We start from the raw sequence: 24041 nt of genomic DNA on the forward strand, positions 1-24041 counted from the left end.
ACGGGACGGTCAGTGTAGGGAAGTCTGGCCCACGTTTCTCCACTGCGGACTTTGTGATGATCAGACTCCTGCTGCCTCTGTGGAGACCACTGCACCACCATGAACAGAGGCACAACAGAGCTGTTGTCCAGCAGGCTCCAGGACAGAGACACACAGGTGCTGTTGATAACCAACACGCGGAACGAACGCACACAGCGGCCTATAGACGAGAAAGAACAGAGAGAGGAACAGTCAGTGCAACACACTCAGGGCTCTATATACACATGCTCAACACATAACCAGGGACCCAAAATAAAGTTTTCTTGTGTAGCAATGAGTAGATGTAAGTATTTATTAACGTATGCTTTTAGTTGCTTTAACACAGGGCACAAGAGGTCACTGAGTGGTTGACTAAATATGAAAATGATGTGAATCATTTGCAATGTCTGCTTATGCCAACGTCAGCTGTTTGGCTGCTAATAAAACTGAAAACACATTTTGTTTTCATACTAATGAGACAGTGTCTAACAAACAAATGACAAAAACTGGCCATATTCATGGAAAACTATTTATATTGTGCCAGTTAGTGATTTAGCCTTCTCTGAATTATGAGTAATAGGAGAGAGACACAGACATTTCTATACATTAGGCTACACAGAGGACGGTCATTAGAAAAATTTGCCTTGTTACCTGTGTTGGCTGCTAATAGGATTTACTACAGTAAAGCTAATGGCTGCAGGGCCTGAGTCAGGGCTTTTATGTGATCCCCAGAGACACACATTTTTTCAAGTGTAATGCTTAAATGGATGGCTGTGACTGTCGCCAGCTTTGACGTACGTGTTTCTGTCATGTATTGTAAGGCACAGCAGATGTAAACTGGTCATGGTGGCAAATTTAAAGACAAGAAAGATCTGTTGAAAAGCTAAAAACAGCTCTAATGCATGAGAAGATCTCAGCTTAACAACCTGAAAAATAGTAGCCAAAGTCATGTCTAATAAATACCTAAGAGGAAATGAAACACAACAAAAACAGTTGGTTCACTTTATTAGTGCTGCCAACTTTCACATAGTTTGGAAAGAAAGAAATGTGATTACTGGAAACTCTCAGTGAGTGCGTGTTTTTCAGTAGTTTCTAACCACCTTATTGTTTTTCTACTACACATGCACCTGCGTCTGTGAATGTAAACAGTGACCACAAGCCTGTGTTGATGTACCGATGAAAGTCTGAGTCATTGATTTTAACTTCACTCTTGTAGATTTGTGCATTTTCACTGTGCAGCAGAACTGCAAAACCTTTTGATCTCAGCCACAGTTTTCAAGGCTTTGCTAGAAAATAAGAGTTTAAACTACTGCTGCAGAATCCAGCTGATCTCTACTGGCTGCATGTTTTGTTCTCAGCTTCAGGGTTGTTTGAAGGTTGATTAAGTCGCTGATATGATTGTTCACGTTTCTGTAAGATTCTGAGTTCGTGTCGTCTCTTGTATGTTTGTTGTCTGTATCTCATCTCATTATTGGTGCCTTTCTTTGCCAGGACACGCTTCATAATTGGATTAGTCCTGACGGTATTAATATAACAAGAGTAATGAGGGTTTGCAACTCATCCTCAGGAACAGGCTCAGTCCACAGTGGCGCGCACAGAACCACTAACTATCATGCGGATTCATTTCCCAGCTTGCTCACGTTTGTGCTGTCTCTCCAGCGTCATGTTGATGTTGTTGGTGGAGCTGCCCAGGCTGTTGTAGGCCTCCACAGTCACAGCGTGGAGCTCCTGGTTCCACTCGAAGCTGTAGGAGGACACCGGCTCGATCCACTCCCTCGTCACAGTGCCGCTCGAGAACTGGTGCTGAACTATAAATCCGTCCACGCAGTAGGAGCGCCCCGACACTGGGAGACTCTGGAGAACAGAGCAGAACGTTTAAACATTTTTAATGATTAAGCCTTAAATCATAAGGCTGGTGTTATTCAATACTTTTTTTTACTGTCGACAAATCCAATGAAGAGACCAAGACCAACAATTCCCCAGTCTGTCTCCATACTTTTTAACTCCTTGAGCAATGTCTCTGGCTCTCAGCCCGAAGCTCATTCCTACTGAAGATGAAAATGATCAATAAAAATAAGGAGTAAATGATGCATTTCTTGGGGAATATTTTGAGTTGCAGATTTGGTGCAGTAGTATTTCCTGCAGCAGGGTCGTGCACGTCGGAATGACCCTAACCCTAACCCCAAAGTAAACTGCAGTGCCTGTTTTCATAGTAGTGAAGGAACATGTTATCCAGGTGGTGACAACAGAGCTCTACGACACGGAGGAATTGGCCACACTGACAATACTTGCTGATCGTTACTTTTTGGGCTTTTTACAGGATTTGTTGACAATAAGAAAATCACCGGACTTAACCTTAAATTATAAGCTTCATGTATATTTTGGCTTGCCTACCTCAAACAGCAGCGTGACATTTGTCTGGTTTCTGTATGAGTCATCTTGAAGAACTCTCCAGAAGTCAGGGCCACGCTCAGGAGCTGAGGAGGAAACCGACAGTTACCCCACGCTGCAGCTTTTACCTTTCTGTTTCTCTATTAGCGACGGAGGTGATGGTATTTGTGTGCCATTTTCTATTAGAGCTACAATCAGAAGGTCAGGTGTGATTCAAAAGGTTCACATCAGGCGTCTGTCAAGGTTGTCATTATCTTAAAAGGTTAACGTTATTTGACATGATTTACCTCTGCTGTTTTGTGGAGTGGAGTAGACCAGGTCGCTCCACTCGCTCCAGTAGCTGATGTTGATGTGCATGCAGCGCACTTGCACCGCATACACCCGGCACATGTCCGGCACCACAACCTCCGCCGAAGGAACACGCACCGGACTCTGGACCTGCAGACGTGACACAGAAGCTCATTTACAAAAAAAAACACAACGAACATCACTAATGGAAAATATCAGATCTGCGGAGTGCACATCTGCTTCATCTATCGATGCCCTTCACACAAGAAAAGAGAAAATGATTGCCTCATATTCATATCTATAAATATATCATTGTGAGCGAATGTTGGACAGAGGTCACTATTGATAGTGTGTATCCAATTTCCAAGAGAATTTTTTAATCAGGAAAATGATCTTATACAGTTCATATCATCTCATGTCAAACTAGACAAGTTGAGTCCATGTCAAAGCATCTGTGTCATATGAGACTTATATATATTTACCAACTGAGTCCTGAACCCTTGTTTGTTCCTAGTTCGTTCCTGTGGTTCTTGATAGATCGACATGTTTAGAGGCAGAGAAACACTTAAGAAAGATAATTTAAGGTCAACCTAGTCCTGTTTTCGGAATAAAATAACCATAAATGAAGAGCAGAGAAAGTGGAAGTGGTCTGTGGATATCATCCTGTTTGCTATTTACCAGATAATTTCAAAACAAATTGATATTTTGAAGACATTTGATCAGTTACTTTTGAGAGAGCAAACCCTAACGTCTGGCCAAACTTTCAAACAAAGCCTGTGGTTGGTACACAGTGTAAAAGACAAGCTCACCTTCCACTCCGGCTGGGCTCTCACCATGGACGGCGAGTGGTACCGAAACTGACACTGGAGCCCCTGGACCGGCAGAGACGGAGGCTCCCAAGTGACCGTCAGGACCCCACTGCTCCGGCTCACTGCCTTCACATTAGTGGGTGTGTGGGGTTTCACTGCAGGGGAGGAAGACCGCAGAGTTCTGAGTTTGTCTCATAAAATTTCACAATTCTCTACAATATTAACACCAAGTATGACAACTGCTACAGAACATCTGAACTTCCTTGTAACTAAACTTCATGTAAAAAGAGATGATTGGTCCAAGAGATGTTTTTAATTTAGTCCATTGTAAACACTATCTTATGTATCTTTTTTTTTTACCTTAAACATTTTATCCTAAAACATCTCATATCAACAGCAGTAAATTAAGTGATATTTTATTTTGAAAACACACAGGGAAGACACCTCAGGATACATGAAGTAATGATCACTACAACTACAAGTTTTATTATCACATTCACTTTTGATGGACAGACTTTTATTCAACCTTGGTGGCGGAAATAATCAACATCTAGCAATATCAGCATCACTCGATACTGTAGCGTGGCTGACATACTGTATAACTGTGTAAACAAAACCAATATGCTAAAAACCATTGATAAGACATGGAGTTGTTGTTAAATACTAGAATCCGTCTTCCTCACCATGATCTATGGGCGACAGGTAGACGGGTTTGGACCTGATGGGGCCCAGACGGGACGACACCTCCAGCCACAGCTTGTAGCAGTTCATCCTCAGAGGATGGATGGTGCAGCTTTTCTCCCTGGATCTGACCGGCAGGCAAGCAGGCCCCATCTCCCCCACTTTCTCACCCGCTCTCTCCCTTTCCTCCATCACATCGCACGACAGGTCAGCCCACCTGGCATGAAAAAAATCAATAGTAGAACTCAACATTTTTGCCATGTTAAACCTCGGTCCTCGTGCCATTCATCTCCCTTTTCCCTCCACTTCATACAAACGGATCAGTAAAATGCTGCTACAGTTTATCAGATGCTCAGTTACAGAATCATTTCTGTTTAATACAACTTTACTTTAGTAAGGTAAAAAGTAGGCATGTTGGAGAAGAACTGGAGTAAAGAATTCAGTTGTAGTGTCCCACAAGAGGCCTCTCAGTTAGTAGGAAGAGCTATGAAACAAACATTACATAATTCTGTCAGTCAGTCATTGTGGTTTGGGCTTTTTTTTTTAATGTACTTTCTATTGCTCTGAGGTCACACAATAAGTGCCGATGACACAGATTTATAGTTTATTGCTCATAGGCTCTCCCTGATGTCACTTCACACTGTGTTGGGCTACAAACAAGTATTTCCAGGGTGTGTCTGTGATTCCAATGAATGTGTTGTTTGGTACATTGAGTCTATTGTCTGGTACAGTGTGCTCAGTAACTTCCAGGTTTTCAGGACATTGAGGTCAGAGTGTTTTTTTCAAGGTTTCATTAACAATGCCAAAAGCTTGTAAATGCATTCAAATGCATTTTACCTCCTGCACGGGTTTAGATGTGTCAAGTGCTTTACCTGGATCGAAATTTGGGTTTAGTCCACTGTGTGTTCTTCCAGCTGCAGTCCATAGCATCGATGTCACCGTTGGTTTCACAGGTGATATCAATGGAAGCTCCTGGAACACACACACACACAGAAACGCTTCAGTTTAGGGCAAAAATAAAAACACATTTGATCTAAAGATAGCCTCCGCACTGGGATTACTTTGGTTCACATTGTTGTGCTATCACATGTCGCCACTCTCTTTCCTGTCTTTGTCCACTGAAGCAGAGAACCACGACACAAGAGGAGCATGGATTTTTCCAGCAACGTTAAAAAGTGACTTTCACGACAGAAACTGCTCATCCATCTCTGGAAATTGTACATAATAATAATACTAATAATAATAATAATAATAATAATTATTATTATTATTATTATTATTATTATTATTATTATTTGTCTATCTTTCTCTGGACATGTGGTAGTAATAGTGTTTAACAGTGCATAATATTTTGCTGTTATTGGTGCGACAAAGCTCACCCTCCACATAGATCTGGCTGTAAGGGATGGTCCACTCCTGAGTGCACTGCAGCAGGTCATACATCCGAGTCTCTGAAGGACGCACTGTGATCTGGCTGACCTGGTTTGGGTAAAAGAAAAGTCAGATCTACTGTATTCATTTATTTAGACACACTGTACTTTTAAAAAAAAAACACAGGGAAGTTCATCCAACGTCTTGGAAATGTTCCCAGAAACACACTGAGCCCTGGAAGGAGAGATTTTCTGTTCTTACCCACTGGTTGATGGGGTGGTACTGGCTGCGATGTAGCGGCTGCTGGAAGTTGAGCATCCACATGGCCGTGCTGGCGTTGATGCTGTGATCGTTGAACACACAATACACCGTTACGTTCTCCCCTGGTCGCGCCACAACTTTCTCAGGGATGTAGCTCACCGCTGTACGCACAAAGACAAAGAATCGAGATGTGGTTTTATTTTTTAAAGCTTTTTGTAAGAACCAGGATCTCTGTCATACTTACTCCTATTATAATTTTCATTTCCCACTTGTTTTTTCTATGTAGCAAAGGACAAACCCAAGCAAACTCCAAAAGTAATAAAGGAGACTAAAACAAAGGCCATGAAACAAACGGCTTAGTCATTCTCATTCACCCACAATTTTAATGCGGACTTTGACAAAAGAAATCCTTTTACAGGACTTTTGAAGACTTTTCCTCTTTGTTGTTGTTTGTCACACAGTCTGAACTTAGTTGAGTGTGAGGGTCGTTATCTAACCACCTCTTTAGATACAGCCCACCAACACATCTATGTGACGTCAGCTGCTCTGCCCGCAAAAAAAAAAAGAAGAGAAGGAATCTGAGTCATCACCAAAACAGGTGAAGATCTCAACAAAAGATCACTTCAAATTGAAACGGTGTTTCATGAGTGTTAGAGTTTAGATGTTTTGATCAAAAAACATTAAAAATTGTACTTTTTACTTTGCCAAAGCCTTTGTAAAACTTCCTGCCATCACCTGAGGCAATAACGTAATGGTTCTGTAGCTGTGGCCTTTGGCTTGATGACTAAGATCTGTTGAGTCGCACAAACTTCACATGCACGCACACGCACACACACACACACACACACACACACACACACACACACACACACACACACACACACACACACACACACACACACACACACACACACACATTTTTATACCAGGGTCAAATTTCCTCATGTGATACACACACAGTACATATACATGGATTTGTAGGTAGATACACACACTCCTCTACTATGTTAACACTGCCAGGAATGGTCTGTTTTGCACCAACCCTCCAGCTGATGTTCACATTTTAATTAGCAGTCTGATGTTACAGAGCACAGAATAACAACCAGCCAACATGAACAGTTTATGAACAGTGGTGTTAAAAGGGTCACACAGAGCACGTAAACAATTCTCACTCTCGTTTTTCAAGTCTCAGTTTCACCATTTTAAAAACTACTCTTATGAAATCTGTACATTTTTACCTCTGTGAAACCATGTTTTGTCACTAACCGTGAGAATGACCTCTGATTCGGAGTCCATTGATAATGGCCATACGGAAATGAGCCCTTCATCGATGGCTCAGACTAATGAGCTTGACTGGGTTTTAATAGTTTAGTATGGACATAAATCTACCTGAGAGATAATTGAGGTCAGTGTTTGAATCTGCTTCAGGCAGCATTGAATTCTCGCATTCAGGACCTCTCAAAGAAAATGAGAGTTGAATTGCAGCTGGTTTAAAATGTTAGCCTGTCAAGTTCACTGCAAAAAGACATGATTATCTCATTTTACTTCCTAATTTTAGGGCCATCAAGAACACTAAATTAGCTCTCACATAATTTAGATTTGTGGTGTTTTATATTTCATTCAGGAAAATCATAAAGGTAAGGGGTAAATTTAGCTTTTCTGTATTTATTACTGGTCAAACTACGTGTTGCAGGGAACTGGGAAATTAGAAATGAACTGTGCTTCCCTTGTGTCACTCAGGTCAAAACATCTCCCTCTGCTAAAACCTTGCAGCTTGAACAAAAGTGCAGGAGTGAAAAACATTGTATATTGTAATTTGTATATCTATCTGTAAACAGTTGGAAGGGAACGGTTCTTACTGTCCAGGTAGATGTGGTGACTTTCACTCCACTCGCTCCACAGCGGCGGCTCATCCAGGCCGGAGCAGCGAACCTGGATGGTGTAGTTCAGTCTGGGCTTCAGATCCAGAGACAGTCTGGGCTCTGCGGGTGCAGACACCATCTAGACACAGAGGAGAGCGCACAACTGACTTTAAAGATAGGGTGTGTTTTCCTGAGAACAATGACTGAATCAAAATACATCATCAAAACACAACTGTGGTTGCTCATCAGTGTCTCATCAGATGTAACTGTTACCAAAACACAAAAATAACCTACAGCCATAGTCGGAAAGAGTGTGTAGACAAGACACCTGCAAATTCTGACCAAGTTTCTCTTCTATTCTTTTTTTTTTTAATCATATGTTCTTTGAAAAATAACCTTTGGGAATCTTTGAAAAGCCTTTTTGATTGCTGTATAATGATAGATTATCTGATATTCTATTTAAATGGTAGTGAGAATAACAGGTAGTTGTGACCCTCCATCCCTTATGCATGTGGTGTATAACAGGTCAGTATTTACCTGCCAGGCTGGATTAGTGGTGTTAAAGGAGTATCGGACCTCATATCTCAGAAGGCCAGTATCAGTAAAGTCTGGTGGGTCGTCCCAGTGTAAAATCAGTTCTGCCTCGATGGTCTGCGTGTGGGAAAGGTTGACTGGAGGACCAGGTTTTACTTTGGAAAAAGAAAGAGAAAGATCATCTAATGAAAAGACACACATAAAAAAAAACAGTACTGTGTGTTCCCCAACAGAATCAATATACAACAGACAAATTACTTACAATCATAACGTTACTTTGATCCTGCTCTAATATTAGTTTGCATTATCAAAGCTCACTAAATCCTATTCCTTTATTACAATATGTGTAAATAAAATTAGAGGATTATATTTTCCCTGCGGTTTATAAGATTTTAACCCTCCCTGCAGTCATTCACTAATTCCTACTGTATGTTATCACTCAGTGTTCGCACCAGGGCTTGTAATTTACTCTTCAAGAAAATATGACACGACAGCAGTTTACATCTAAAGGTGGCATTTGCCGTATTTATGCTCGTCTTGATGAAGCAAAGATCAATACTCTGCTAGTCCTTGTGCCAGGATTACCAATACTTAATGAACAAATCAATCACATCTTGAGTGCAGAGTTAATGAAAAATATAGATAGCGTGTAATTCAATTTCTTGGCAAATTCATTTTACCTTTTTGGTCTAAGCTTATGCCCCTAAATGTCAGTGAGTGAGTTTTGAATCAAAGCATGTAGCTATTAATTATCTGTAGAGCACATAATGCCCTATAGTGATAGTGAATGACCATTTCAGATGGTGCCAGATGTATATTTACTGTCTTATTTACAGCCCGGTTAACAAAGATCTCCCAGTTCAACCATCAGTTACAGTATGACACATCCAGCCAGAGATAATTGAGTCTCATGAAAACCACAGAGATGCAGACTGGGAGCGGACAGATTACTCAACATTATGAGTAATAGCTCAACAATTTCATATCCACACTACTCTAACATCAGGGACAAGAAGACATTTTCCCTCTGAAAGGCTCATTTACAAAGTCATGCTGAGGCAACATTGATTACTCTCCAAATATAACAGCAAATCACTGTTCACATCATGTGCCATCCAAGTACACAGCACACAAGGGCAGTTCAGAGCCTAGGTGACATAACAAGGAAAGGGGGAAAAAAAAGCTTCATTTGCACCAATTATTCCTAGAGTCATACCTTTTTTTTATTTTTTATATCTGTATCTGAATAAACTGTGTTCTATTTGTTATCGTTTACATGGTTACAGTGCAAACAGGCAATGTAGTGAACAACATGTAATTAAACTAGTATTTTACTTACATTTTCCAGTATCTTCCTAGATCAACTATATTCATATGCGCGTAGTGTTTCAAGTAGTTAAATTACTATTTTCTGTGCCATTTTTGTGTAGTTAACCACTGAAACTGCAAACGATTTTGGGCCATCAAAGGAAAGGAATGATGTTCTTATTTTTATTTTACCATTGTTTCTTAATTGAACCCCCTTTGACCAGGCTGAGAATGTCCCCTCAGCATGACTCCTCTACCCCCAGAACACCAACACTCATCGCTCATATATAGATATTCATCGTCTGTTAAAAACTTGTTGCAGTATCCCACTGTAAAAAAAAAAGAGTATATTTCTTATTATTGGATTATCATCATTATTGCCGCATTAACACGTGTTGGAGGAGCATGTTGATGTAACATAGAGAGGAGGAAAAGGATAAAACTGCAAAGTGAACACAATGTAATCTGTTCTGCTATCACAGTTTAACCAAATAGGTCTGGCTGAACAAACCAGACCTTGGAAAGTCCTTGTCTATCGCTGTGAACTGTGGGCTGCTTTCAGCTTTATTCCGGTCACAACTGCACAAAACTCTTTCCTTTTATCTGCCCGGATTCTTCACTTTGAAGCTGGACTCTGGTAAATCTTGGTCTTTTAAATATTCAGACGCTCTGCATCATCTTCATTCATGGCTGAATTTATTCTCAACACGTTAATACCAGTAATTAAACCACTTTGAAAAAAGTGAATGCTGGGAATTTGCTTTTTTGGTGACTTACTGTAACGCACTTAAAACAGTGAGTCCTTGCTCACACCCAATCACTGTACAATAAATGCCAGGATGTTTATCAATTTGTCTTTACATTTAATAGCTTCAAACTTCCCAGAGGCCTTTGGAATAACTATTCTGCTTGAGAGGCCTTCAAACCCGCTCTCTGTACCAGTTTTTTTTCTAATGAGTTATTCTTTACAAATAGTTTATAAGTTAAAAGTTAAACTAATAAGCCAACCTTTAGGCTGCCAGGTTATGAATTCACTGACGCCATCAGTTACAACTTATACATAAAACACCATTAAATATGCATTAGAAAGCAGAACACATTTCTCAGTAAGTTAATGACTTACAAGCATGAAGTGCTATTTGTCCTTCCACTCCAGGTGCAATAACTTAGGAAGATTTAACTCCACCTTCCTGTCTTTTGAATTATAAATCTGTCGTGTTCCAAAAACTTCCATTATTGATTATTTGGATGCAAGTCTTTTAATTAGCTTAAGTAAAAGCTGGTTCAAAATTAGTGCAGACAGAAGCCCTTGCTCTTCTTCTCCACTGGCTATGAATCCAACAATATCTTAAAAAATGGGAAGGCAAAATGTGTCTCTAATATAAATTCCACTTTCTTACCAGGTCGGGCAGGAACTCTGAGCAGGACCGGCAGAGCTACAGCGTTGGAGATGCTGACAGTCACCACAGTGACAAAGCTTGTTGTAGTGTCAAGAGTGACTGAACACATGAAGGAATCCTTCGCTTCACAGACAACAGGATCACCAGACGCAGGATTCCCATAGTTCACCTGTGAATCCTCTTGCTGGGACCTGGAAATGGATGGAAAAATAGTTTCAGTCATTGTTTTCTCTGTGAATTTAAAACATTTGATTAAAACTGAATATTACTGAATGTCCAAACAGTAGCAAACATGTAGAGACGTGTTATAAGTTTGTTTTTGCAGTATGTTGAATTTATATGAAGTGTGTCTTCAAAATAAGACCAATTAAGATCAGTTTAGCAGACGCCCGTCACATTCATTCACACATTCACATCAGTTGATTGACTTCAGACTGTTTCATTATTTTTGGTCAAGTTTTTCCTACACTGAATCTGACCAATAAAGTTTAATTGTTCTAAAATATCTTTCAGATATTTTTTTTGTTTCTTCTTAGATTTCAAAATCAACAAAACAATCTCATCTCAAGATAAATTCTTTTTTTCATCAGATCATTTTATCTTTTTATCTTTCATCTTTTATACTTTACTTCATTACTAAAGTGCTCATCACAATTGGGAATTGGAAACATTAACAATTCTTTGACACCTTGGCATCTTTATCTACTGATGAAGATTGTGTTCTATGATTGAAAGCTCCAGAACAGATAATAAATGGACCATGCAAACATCCCAGAACAGTTTGATTCTGTGCAACATGTACAATGTCTGGCATCTCTTATCTAGTGTGTGTTTGATTAGTGGTGAATTGCTCTCTTTATCCTTACCACAATAAAAGCCTGGAGCCAGTATGATATCACACTGCCCCCCTCTGCTCATCAAAGTAAACCCACATGCTTAACCTCCCCCCCACTGAGCAGTCTGGAAAGGTTCACATCGGTCTCACACACACACACACACACACACACACACACACACACACACACACACACACACACACACACACACACACACACATACACAGTCTGGAAAAGCCAAACCCCCAATGGAACAATAAGAGGCCGCAGCTTCATACTCACAGCAGACGCTGTAAGCTGACCGCCATCAGGCTGGCATCCAGAGTGGTTGATGGGTCGCCGTGAGACTGGAGATCACAAGTTAATTTCTCCCAGTTTTCAATTCTGCACAGTATGTCCAAACAGGTGCCTGACAAGAAATTACAATTTCATGTTAGTAGCACCACCAGCGCCATCCCCACATGCCATTGACCAGTTGAGTGTGACCTCCTATGAAGGTTTCTGAGAAACAAGCCTGGCGTCATATTCTGAGAAACAGTGAGATACTGTGAGAAACAAGACAGAATACAGTGACAGGGCTCCTCCAGCCTGGCAATTTTAATCGTGAGGAGAAAATCATGACGAATTAACTGTGAAGGCTTAGGTTTTGGTTCATTGTTGTTCATTTTTTTGGCCACGATAATCGTGTAGTGAGAATCTGATATCGTGACAGCCGTATTTCAAACCATTAAATTATTTTGAACTTTCTCAGTCTGAAATTAATTTGTCATGTTGAATAACTATTTCATGTGTGTCCTGGTCAGAAGTCATAATACTAATCAAGTGTTTTTTTTGTTCAGTCTCAGCCCCCCTGCAGTCATTAACCCACATCTCTGTTGGGGATGTTTTTGGTGCTGAAAGCAACAAAAGATGTGAATGAAATAGGTATGACTAACACGCAAAAATTAGAAAACTGACTTAACATACCCTGTAGACCTTGGTGTGTGTGTGTGTGTGTGTGTGTGTGTGTGTGTATGTGTGTGTGTGTGTGTGTGTGTGTGTGTATGTGTAACACTGAGCTGAATCACACTCGTGGCTGTCAAAAGGCCTCATAAAGCAATCATGAGGCAGAGATCAGGCCTTTAGCTTCTCTGTTTTATTACCACTGCGTAGACATAAAGCTGGAAGGTCTTTGCTAATCACCATCGGTTTGAACGTCTCACACCGCCTCGCAGCTCGATGCAACAAAGCAAATCCTCCTCGCCTCCACGATGTCTCAATATTGCCTCACCTCCATCTTCACCTCCACGCTGACAATATCAAGAGAGCATTTTGTAATTATTACTCATCTGAACTGGCCCCCATTTGCTTTTTAAACTTACTGACCCTCTCATTATCTCTGTGGTGCTGAGGCATTTCTTAGAAAAGTGGCAGACATAAGAACAGCTGGTTTGATTTTGTTGTGATAACTGACAAAAGGATCAGGGAATCCTTGTGAGCCAGACATTGTGAATTGATCATGACACTAGGCTCATGTGGTCGCCCACCCTGATGTGCGACTGGGTAGGACACCGGAGAGAAAGACATTAAAGTGTAATGAGCCTGTCAGGCTGATCTTTGGGGTGGTGGGGGTGGGGGGTGGGGGGCATCTCTATCAGTGACAAGTGATGCTGCTGCAAGCAGATCATCAGGCTGTGTCACACCAACCCCGCAGTTTGTTCTGATGAGCAGGAGCCACATCATACAGCCAACCTGTTGCCACTTGGTATCACAAGTGTATAATTTCTTGTAAACAAACAAAGTTCTGCTTATGTTTCCTCATGCACAGATCAATGTTTATGCTGTACATTTTGTCTAAAGACAAGAATGGATTAGCACAAATCAGGAGGAGCGTGTATCACGTTATCTGCAGGATCACTAGAGCCCACTCATCAACACGCTGCTCTGTAGCACCACTAGTGGTCAAAAACCCCTTTAAACTGTAGAAACCACCACTTAAGTAGCAGATGATGATGAGTTGGCAACTCACAATGTATAAACAATGTTGATGCCCAGAGCCAGTGCAGGACCTAGTGTACCCTTTAGGTAACGAGGTGGAGAGTGAGAGCATGAGGGTTCAGGTGGTGCACAGTGATGTAGCACCTGACTGTCATGCAGAAGACCAGAGTGCACATCCCGTCACAGACTTGTCTTTTTATTTACCATTACCAATATCTGTCTTGAACTTTAACCAAGTGTTTTAGTTGCTTAATTTGTCACCACGGCTCAACCACGATTTATTTGCTATAACTGTGAACTTTCCCTAAAGTGAACCATACAATACAACAACCATGCACATATTGTACAAAGCATGTAATAGTTTTTCAGATTTTCTGCCTGAATGCTATGTGCCTGTTTGGTTACTTTGAAAAATTATTTTTTAATATTGTGCTTGAGTAATTTGAGGGGTTCCTCCTTGAGAATTAAAACTGTTTAAGTTAAATTAAAAGTGCAGTATAAATACACTTTGTACTGAATTCCACCATGGTGTACTTAAATTCTAAAAGTGTGAAAATATCTATGAATAGGAATTACATCTATGGTTTGCCTAAAGGACTTTGTTCGTCTTAAATTATACTGTTGCCATTGCATTGGTTAAAAGAAAAGAGAACATTTTTATGCATCACAAGAAATAGAAATTATAAATTATTACGACAAAGTCTGTGAACCTCTGATCAAGTATCTTTGAGCCTTTGACTTCACTAACCTGCAACCTCATATGGTAACATCATAAATAAAATGTCAGAGCTTGTTGTGCACATGTAACACTGATGCATGTGAACAATGCCCCGGATTAAATAACTGAAGGTAACCCATTTACCAATCAAAGCTCGGATCATGACGTTCAGCACTGAGCAAAGTTGCCGTTGGAGAAAATTCATAAGATGGAAACACTGATAGATAAAGGAATCATCTGTTAAGAAACATTTTGTGCATACCAGTATTGGATGAACTCTTACCGGCAGAGGGCTCGTGAGGATGTGATTCGGTTTTCAAGCTCCTGAAGCTGCAGCGGGGATACTGTGGGAGGTTTGATCCGGAGCGGTTTGTCCTGGGTGTATGCGTGCCGCCTCCCTCCACATTGAGGTGGGCTGAAGGTGAGTCACAGCACAGCTCATCCTGCCATGGGAGATCCAGGGCACCTGTCTGGAGAGAGGTTCCCTCCTCAGGCTCCAAACACTGAACACCTGATCACAGAGAGGCAAACAAGTGAACTCAGGTTTGACACATGGACAGGAAAAAAACTGATGATTTATGCTGCATTTTTATTGTAAATTTTGTCTTATTTTTCTGCATCAGTGTTGTTTTTATCAATGGGCTGGAATGGAAAGATGTGTCTGTGTCTCAGAGAAAAACACGAAGAAGAACACGAGAGGAGCACAAAGACCCTGTTGGTGAACACCTGACATGTTATTGATTTGAGCCCAGGTGAAAGTCATCATATTGGTTTAACAACTGGCAGTGGATCACACACAGTACGGTCAAAGAAAAGGGGTTTTCATTTTGGCAGCTGAAACCAAATGAGCTGTACACAAGGGAAATCTGCCCACTGCAACACAATAAATCTCAAGGGCTCAAGTGTCAACACTGGTATGAAGCTGTGGCATGCCGTGTATCAGGAGATTATATGGACTAACACATCGTGACCAGTGTTATTTCTTCAAACCCAGAGTACGACTTAAATAGAAATGTCAAGTCCAAGCTGAAACCACTACCAATAACTGACAAAAAAGCAACAGGGATTTCAGGATTTAATGACTTCCATGTCCATCTAAGTTATGTCATGTTATGTCATGTGATAGAAAACATCTAATTACATGAGAGAAGATGATGTTTCATGCATTTAAACTGTATCACCAAAGAGACTGAAAGTGGTCCCAAAGCAGAATCCTGAGGAACCCCTTCACAGGGATTTAATAAATATTTGACCACCAGCAAGTATGGTAGTTCTTAGATCAAGTGTGTGAAGGCGGAGAGAATGAATGACTGCATCACTCAAGTTTTAATTGTTTTTGTTCATGAGATGAAAATTTAACACAGAGGTGGCGGCAGAGACGTTGCTCTGCCTTGGTCTGAAAACAAATTAAACCTTCAGCTGGGTGTTGAATGCAATTCAGGCACCAGCTACAATACAGTCAATTTACTTCAGCACAATTATAGATAAGAAAACACCAGCACAAAACCGGCGCCTTGTTTGAGCTGCTGGACCATCACCTGTTCTTCTCCTATCAGACCTTTGACCACATTTCTTCACAGAAAAATAACGGTTCTTAAAGGGTTCTACAAGGAACCACCTTCAGTTAAAGAACCTCTTATTTTTGGGATGGTTCTTTAATGATCTTTATATGATTCTTTGTAGTATTAGTATTTTTTATTCTTATTTGACTTATTTAATGGTAAAATAAAATAAACTTTGTTTGAGGTGGTTGGCTGGCCATGGAATTGTAAATTAGCCAATGCTAGACAATTACAAAAATAATAAAAATATATTTTTCACCATTTCTTTCCACTCAAAAGACACTAATGCAATCTGGAAGAAGACACTCCAGCTGAGAGGTCACATCTGATGTGTAGGAGGTGGAACTCACCATAGGACACCAGGAAAATATGCATCAGGACTGTCAACATCACAGACCGAACCCTGTAGAGAGACACAGAGGGCATAAGCAATGGACATACGGACAGAGAGACGGTAAACAGGTGGGACATGAGATAAAAAGAGAATTAATTGGAAAATAAAACCAAGAGAGCAGCTGTACAAAGAGAAAAGACAATAATATAGATAGAAAAGAAGTCAGTCCGGTATAAAGGCAAGATATAGTTGATTTAATAGTGTTGTATTAACATGATGTACGTGTGAAATTATCTCTTAATCTGAAATGTTAGGGAGGGGAAAGGTATATCAGGTTTTATTGGAAAGCAGTGGGAGGTATACTCGCACGTATGCCACCGTGAAAAATCCAGTGCCAGGAACTTTGACATAGTTACACAGAAAAGCGGTAGAACTAGTTGACCAACTTCTCCACAGATGAGACGACTCATCTGATACAGAGGGGCTCTCTTCAGAAAAAGGACATTGGTCAGCAGTTCTCATTAACAGCTTTTCATCACTCCAGTGGCAAGAGGTTGGTGTCTACTGATGTTAAGACTTGTTCCTTGTTCTTCGTAGAGCAGTGGATCCCAATTTTCTTTATGTAGGTTTGGTCATGTTTGCATTGATGCCACTACTTGGAGCAGCTGAAGCTTTACGTTTCAACCACTTTTAGCTACCTATTTCAACTTCGTTTTCAAATTAGCGGAGCTACTCCGCAATCTTTCTACATAATCACAAGCAACTGCATTTCTGCCCCAAGGGCATACGCCAACACTTGATTGTGAGTCACTGTCCTAGATTAGAGACAAACCTGTGTGTATGCCAAAGTAAATCATACGCCTTTACTCCAGGAGCATGTGACTTGTGAACCCATGCACTAATGTTTTAAAGTAAGAATTGACTTTTAGTTTTAACAATTTTATGTAGCTTTTCCAAAAAAATAAGTCCAGGGAATCCAAAAGATACCACTGTTTTTACTATTTACCACAGTTAAGCCTTGTTTTCCCTGAAATCCTCACGCACTGTTTAAAAACTTAATCTGTTTCCTGACCGCGAAGAAAAGAATTTTTAATTTATAATTTCATGACTTTCAGATGTTTATTAAATGACATATTTCATAAAATCGTGGGTTGCAAATTCGTTGATTTATAATCATAAGATTCTATAAGATGCTGGATTTATTTTTCTCCCCAAACCCAAGACACAACCAATTTCAGACTGGTATTTTCATCTGTAGGAGGCGGAAACCGCCCATCATAATCAATCCAAACATCCGTGCTTTCACCTTCTCTCAGTGAATTCAGTTCAACTATGCCACCTCAGTAATGGCCGGTTTGTCCGTGTTCTGCAACACTTACATTGTAGTGGTCATAGTGTGAGCATGGCCTTGCTGGGCTTTGGCTGGGGTGAATCTCACTGAGGAGAGAGAGAGAGAGAAAGAGAGAGAGAGAAGGTTGATCACATATAAAGATTTGAAGCAGTGATGCAAGTCAATTTTTACTCCAACAGGACTGAACTTGACTGGAATAAATGGGGGTAACAGGACCTAAGTGGAAAAAAAACCTGGCAGTGGGATTAAAAAACTGCAGAGGATTTCTCAGACACATCACACACACACATTTGAGCGGCAGATCTCTCACTGATAAGAGCACCTCCCACTCTCCTGATAAAATACTCCACAGCTGCTCTTCATTCATCCATTCATTCATTCATGGGAAAAGTTTATTCTGCCATGCAGCAACAATAAGGAATATAATCACTGTTTTATTTTCTCTAGAAATCATTAACATATGGAAGAATCATTTCACAACAACCCACATTTCGATGCTTTTACACTGTTATGCAGACAACACCCAGATTTATTTTCTGCTGACTGGTGGCTGCTGACAAGTTATGGCTTGTCTCTCTGACATCAAATACGGAATGTCACGACACTTCTTCCAGCTCAAAGAGTCTGAATCTGTTATTCAAGAGCTTTGTTTTGGCATCCAAATCACAAAGGTAGTGCAATGACACTTCCTCCAACTTAGAAATATTACAAAAAAATAAACACTCTTTTATCTCAAGAGGCACTTCGAACAATCATCCATGCTTTTATTTTGTCACTTTTGGACATTTTCTGCCATAAAAGTCGAGTAATTTTGTTTTCTTAAATATTTCCGCTCTTATTAAGACAATTCCTGCTTTATTTTGATTGTCGCTGGCCTTCATTATAAAGCTTTCTGCTGCTTGTTTTGGTGCCAAGCAAGAGCAGCAAAGGAATAAATTAATACAGTGACCACATCTATTAATTCATTGATATTCTAGACCAAGACAAACAAACACACGCACTGGACACAGTGAAAAACAGAGCCACAGACCAACTGAAGTGTGTCTGTGTGTTTGTGTCAGGAACTGTGTGTTCAGTGTGCGCGTGTAATAAGTGGATCATTTGCAAATCAATCTGTGAATGTGTACTAAAACTTGTCAATGTGTAGAAGAATCTGTCAACGTGAACAATGTGTTTGTATCTTACAAATGATCCACTGGACACAATAACAGACTGGCACAGAAGTATGTTGTATGATCAAACAAATAAAGTAAAATGAATGAATGAATGAATGAATGAGTTAATTAATAATTAATCATCATCAACACGAAGAGGCTGCAGAACAAGACAACATATAACACATCTGTTCCCACATCTGTCTTCACCTACAGGTGGGCAAAACAAAGCCTGCCGACTAGTTCCTGAGAGAAGTAATGACCTGTCATGCAGTGCTTTGTGTTTTCACTTATCTATGAATCCTGTAAGAGAGAATTTCAGTTTCCATATTAACAGGAACAGAAACCTGAACTACCCAAAACTGCAAGGTTCTGACTTTTTCTTTTTCTTCTTCTTTTTTCACATAATGTTAATCTTTAAATATTCTGAGGTTTGTTGTGTTGTTTCAAATATAGAACATTTCATGGTGGACAATTAAAACAGATGAAACACTTTCTTCAGAGACCTCATTTGTTTTTGTAGTTCTGTTGAAAACGACAGACATACTTGGATCTCATTTGCCAGTTGCTCTGTTCTAGAGACTGATTACACATAAATGATGTTTATACAAGTGTACACGTTTTGGTTTTTGCTGTTTCAATAAATGATCAGGAGTAAACCACCATAGGCACAAATGTCAATATTAGCCTCAGGTTGTGATGAAAGGTTTTCCACCCAGTTTCATTTGCAGTGTCTTACAATAACCTTTCACTCTCTGTCCAATCCAAACCTATGCTTTAGCCCATGCCTATGGATAAAATCCCCTATCACTGTATGTGTGATTTCATATCATGATATCAACATATATTATAATATAAAGAATCTATCTAGAAACTGTTCATACATAAATTAACCTGATAGGAATGTCTGTTTTGGGCTTATCCATAAATAATACTTGACAGATCAAAGCACTTTTTCACATTGATGAAAAACATAAAAATCCAATATTGCCACGCAGTAAATCCACAGCACTGATTTGCAACGCTGCCTACAAAGGTCTGATTTAATCAGAGATATTAATAGGATCACTGTCACAGTGTAAACAGTATCACATGATCCCTGCCAAATTCATATCATGCTATATATCATCACATTACTGAAGCCTTGTGAGGATCAATCAGAATCTGACAGCCTATAGAGAGAAGTAAGATTCATGTTACTGTCACTCTCTTACCACAACACTGGAGTTTGGTGAAGTTTTACGGTAAAGCGTAACCACAGTCAGCTGCTGGTTTACCAGCTCCTTTGTTATGTTGGTGATGTATAACCACATAACTCATTTCACATCAGGCTATTCATGTGGTTATACGCTGATGCTCGTTGGTGTCTAGAGCTGCAACGATTGGTTGGATAATCGACTGGCCGACTGACGACTATTTTAATGACTGATTAGTTATTTTAACATTACCTTGTTCCAGATCTTCATCTGTGAGAATCTGCTGCTTGTTTTTGTCTTTTGTGAAAGTAAACTGAATATCTTTGGGTTTTGGACAATCGATTAATGAATCTGAAGACTTGATTTGAGCTTTAAGCAGTTGTGATGCTGATGTTTCACTATTTTCAGACATTTGTTTAGAAGAATTGATTAAGTAAGTAAAGTTTATTTATATACAACAAACATAAGAAACAGTAAAAAAAACTGACCTGCAGGTTACCCAAAAGCCTGTTTAAACAGAAAAGCAAACCGATCAATCTAGAAAGTAACCAACTACTCCACTAGTGCTTGGATATCGCCCACTACCACTTAATTCAACTAAACTGTCATGAGTCAGCCAACTGGATGTTCCAGGCTCCAACCAGGTTGTGAGACCAACCATCAAGGTGTGACCAAACAACAGAGTCAAGAACTGAATAAACTGAGACAAGGATCAAGAAGAGGATGTGCACCACATGCTCAAAATATCCAGCAGGTGGATTACTACAAGTGTGTGTTCAGATAGTCACAAAACATTCAATGACATGCAGGTGAGTCACCTGTATCCCAGACTGAAAAAAAAGTGTTTTAAAGCATCTTACAGCCTGTGTTGTGTTGTAAAACCAGACATCACTAACAGATCTGACAGCTGAGATGTTGGAAACTACACTACAACAGGGGAAACTGTGTAACCTCAATAACTCATTTAAGGATCAGCAGTGATGGTTCATCCACATTCAGCTGCCTAGCTGGCTTCGGCTTCCTCGTCTCCTTTGGAAACAATTGTGCTTGATCAAGACAACCATCAGAAACTATTTTCCACATGCAAGGGAAGCTCTGCCCCTCTGCTCCATCTCGCCAGCTATTCATCCTGATCTGACTCACTGCCTGCCAGTCTGGAGCTGCTGTGCACAGAGGCGCGCTGGGGCTTGTCCCCCTACCCTCCACCACAACCATCATCATTATCATCATTATTATCATCATGCAGGAGCAGCAGCAACATATTTCTAACAAGTTCCCTTTTCTGACTTTAGATAATTGATAAACAACACATAACACGTAATAAAGTATAGGCTGGCTATATCCTCAAAAAAATAAATAAATAAAATAACACAACGAATAGTTAGTTAAGTTCACGTTAAGTTCAGCATGAGAAAAGCTTTTAAAAGGTTGATGTAAACTCACCATCAGACATATTACGATATAATAATTGACAGACAGGAAATAGTCTATTATAGCACATCTGCACAGAAGTATCATTAACTAAGGCTGAATGTCAGAATGACAGGAGAGAGAAAACAAGTGCCTGACACTTCTGTGTGGAAAAAGAGACTCTGAAAGGTCACAAGAGCGACTGAAAGCCCGACACTCATCCGTGGTGATTAGAGAATAATAATAATAATTAGAGTGTAATAAGGAGACTTTGTTCTTACATCGCTCCTTAAGGTCTCCGCTGCTTCTGTGTCCACGTTCCCCTTTGGCCCAAGTCACAGTTCATTTAGGTTTAAGTTTAAATCCTCACCGAAGACCTGCGCGCCCCCGTCAGAGCGACCTGTTCATAGCTGAGCTGAGACTGAGAGCAGCTACACTGGTGAGGATTTCCCACAGAAAATCGTTTTCCCTCTCTCTCTCTTTCTCTCTCTCTCTCTCTCTCTCTCTCTCTCTCTCTCTCTCTCTCTCTCTCTCTCTCTCTCTCTCTCTCTCTCTCTATCTATCTATCTCTCTCTCTCTCTCTCTCTCTCTCTCTCTCTATCTATCTATCTCTCTCTCTCTCTCTCTCTCTCTCTCACATACACACACACACACACACACACACACACACACACACACACACACACACACACACACACACACGCCACTGTTGCCGTTTCCCTGACGTAAAGCTCAGCCGAGAGCTGAGACTCAGGGCTGGGGAAGAGGAAAGAGGAAGAGGCGGCTCTGCAACGGCCAGCCCCTTGTGATGCGTTCAGATACACCTCCGGAAATCCTACCACTAATGATGGCGATCATAGAACAATGTTCACCAAAACAAAAGTGGTGGTGGAAAGTAACTAAGTATATTTACTCAATGACTGTATTTGAGCACAGTATTATTATCTATGTATTCTTTTATTTATTATATATGATTGATTCTTCATGAATCCACTTCACTACATTTGAGATGGAAACATACTTTTTACTCCAATTTATTTATCAACCAGGGATATTTGACAATGCAGATTCAGATTTGATATAGCCTACATGCAGTAAAACATGAATTTATCTTTTTTACTTATGTTTACTTATTCATTGTTATGTATTTATTTATTTTTATGTACTTATTAGCATTTTTTTGTCCACTCATCAGACAGCAGTTACAAAAATCCAGTCGTCACAAAGTTAGCCATTTATTTTAGGTTTAGACTTCATTTTAAGGTTAAGGGTAGAATATATCATTCCATCCATCCATTTAAAGGTGCAAAAATGTTTATGTCTTTGTGAATTGTGAGTTAGTCTGCAAAGTTTGAAATGCCAACCCCATGCCACCTTTTTCTATCTACTAAAATAGGCTGTAGAGCATTATAAAGGGCAGTAACAGAGACAACTGCTCAAGAGCTTTTACATGGTGAATAAACTGTGAACCAGGATACACACAGACTGACACTGTTTTCTACGATTTGACAACAGTTAAAGAAACAAAACATACTTCTTACACACAAGTTCCATTTTAAAAATGGATTAAAGGAAATGTGCAGCAAACTTATCTTTCCTTTCACAATAGTTTTGGGGATTGCCACTCCCATTTATCAAAAGCTGCAAGTGGTGATAAGTACACTGCAGGCAACATGATGCTACATGCTTCAAAGTCGCTAACATCTCCGTCTTCTTGTGAATTTCGCTTCTTGGGGAAAAAAAACATCTGACTTCTAGAGAACTGCAGAAATGCAACTGTTAAAAGAAAAAGGGTCAGCCTAACAGTTATGTTCCAAATGTCTAACAGGCACCTGCTGTATTCAGGAGTCAACAGATCTCAGTGGTGTGCAGGACAAACAGAGGAACAAACACTTGAGTGATGCAGACTTCTGCTGACATTCAACTTCTTTCTTTCTTTTTAAAAATTTAGCTAAAAAGCTGTCTGTTTTAGTCCCGGAAAAGAAAGTGCCCATCCAGATGTGGATCCTTGGCCACATCACTTAGTCAACCTACTTTTCCAAATGCAAACAGACAGTCCAGTGAATAATCTGTTATTTGAATGGAAATTTTGTCAGTCAGGAATTCTTCATAAAGGCCTGTACTGCACAGTGAATAGTGAATGATTTTGCTGTCCTGGGTAATGTGGCCTGAAATGAGTGTTATATTTAAATGTCAGACTAATGTTTTTAATTTCCATGTTGCACCAGTTGAAAATACAGAACATTCTTTATTGCTACACTACCGCCTGGTGTCCATACGTCCCTTCACTACAGTCCTCTGTATTATTATACCCTTATATTGCAGATGGTGAACATAGAGCCAAACAGAAGTGGAGGTGAGAGAATGTGACTGTATCCATGGAGGAAAAGCAGGGTTACTGGAAAGCACAGTTGTTGTTGTTGTTGTTGTTAGTGTGTCCAGAGTGAAGGTGGACATTTACAGAATTGAGGATGAATAGGACAATATTCATGTGTGCCCGAAGCTTATCAGCGTTTCCCACAAGCTTAACATGTATTCGTGGTGTTAACAACAAACACCACTGAATGCGTCATTCTGGCA

At 40.0% G+C, this 24041-nt stretch overlaps 1 protein-coding gene across 1 annotated transcript in view; it reads right to left on the minus strand.

The window, feature by feature from the left end:
• Window positions 1-21942, minus strand: part of lepr (leptin receptor) — a 28278-nt gene extending 6336 nt beyond the window's left edge. The window contains exons 1-16 of the mRNA XM_022745784.1: window positions 21743-21942; window positions 17730-17787; window positions 16367-16419; window positions 14738-14965; window positions 12042-12168; window positions 10924-11114; window positions 8219-8370; window positions 7679-7820; window positions 5820-5980; window positions 5567-5666; window positions 5060-5159; window positions 4190-4404; window positions 3507-3661; window positions 2697-2847; window positions 2413-2495; window positions 1659-1872 (exon numbers count right to left, since the gene is read on the minus strand). Coding sequence (XP_022601505.1) covers window positions 1659-1872; window positions 2413-2495; window positions 2697-2847; window positions 3507-3661; window positions 4190-4404; window positions 5060-5159; window positions 5567-5666; window positions 5820-5980; window positions 7679-7820; window positions 8219-8370; window positions 10924-11114; window positions 12042-12168; window positions 14738-14965; window positions 16367-16419; window positions 17730-17743 — 2086 coding nt within the window. The 5' untranslated portion in view covers window positions 17744-17787; window positions 21743-21942. The remainder of the gene's footprint in view (window positions 1-1658; window positions 1873-2412; window positions 2496-2696; window positions 2848-3506; window positions 3662-4189; window positions 4405-5059; window positions 5160-5566; window positions 5667-5819; window positions 5981-7678; window positions 7821-8218; window positions 8371-10923; window positions 11115-12041; window positions 12169-14737; window positions 14966-16366; window positions 16420-17729; window positions 17788-21742) is intronic.
• Window positions 21943-24041: the final 2099 nt, after the last annotated feature.

This window comes from Seriola dumerili, unplaced genomic scaffold (assembly GCF_002260705.1).
Source record: "Seriola dumerili isolate Sdu_G_001 unplaced genomic scaffold, Sdu_1.0 BDQW01000002.1, whole genome shotgun sequence".
In the NCBI taxonomy this organism is placed as follows: Eukaryota; Metazoa; Chordata; class Actinopteri; order Carangiformes; family Carangidae; genus Seriola; species Seriola dumerili.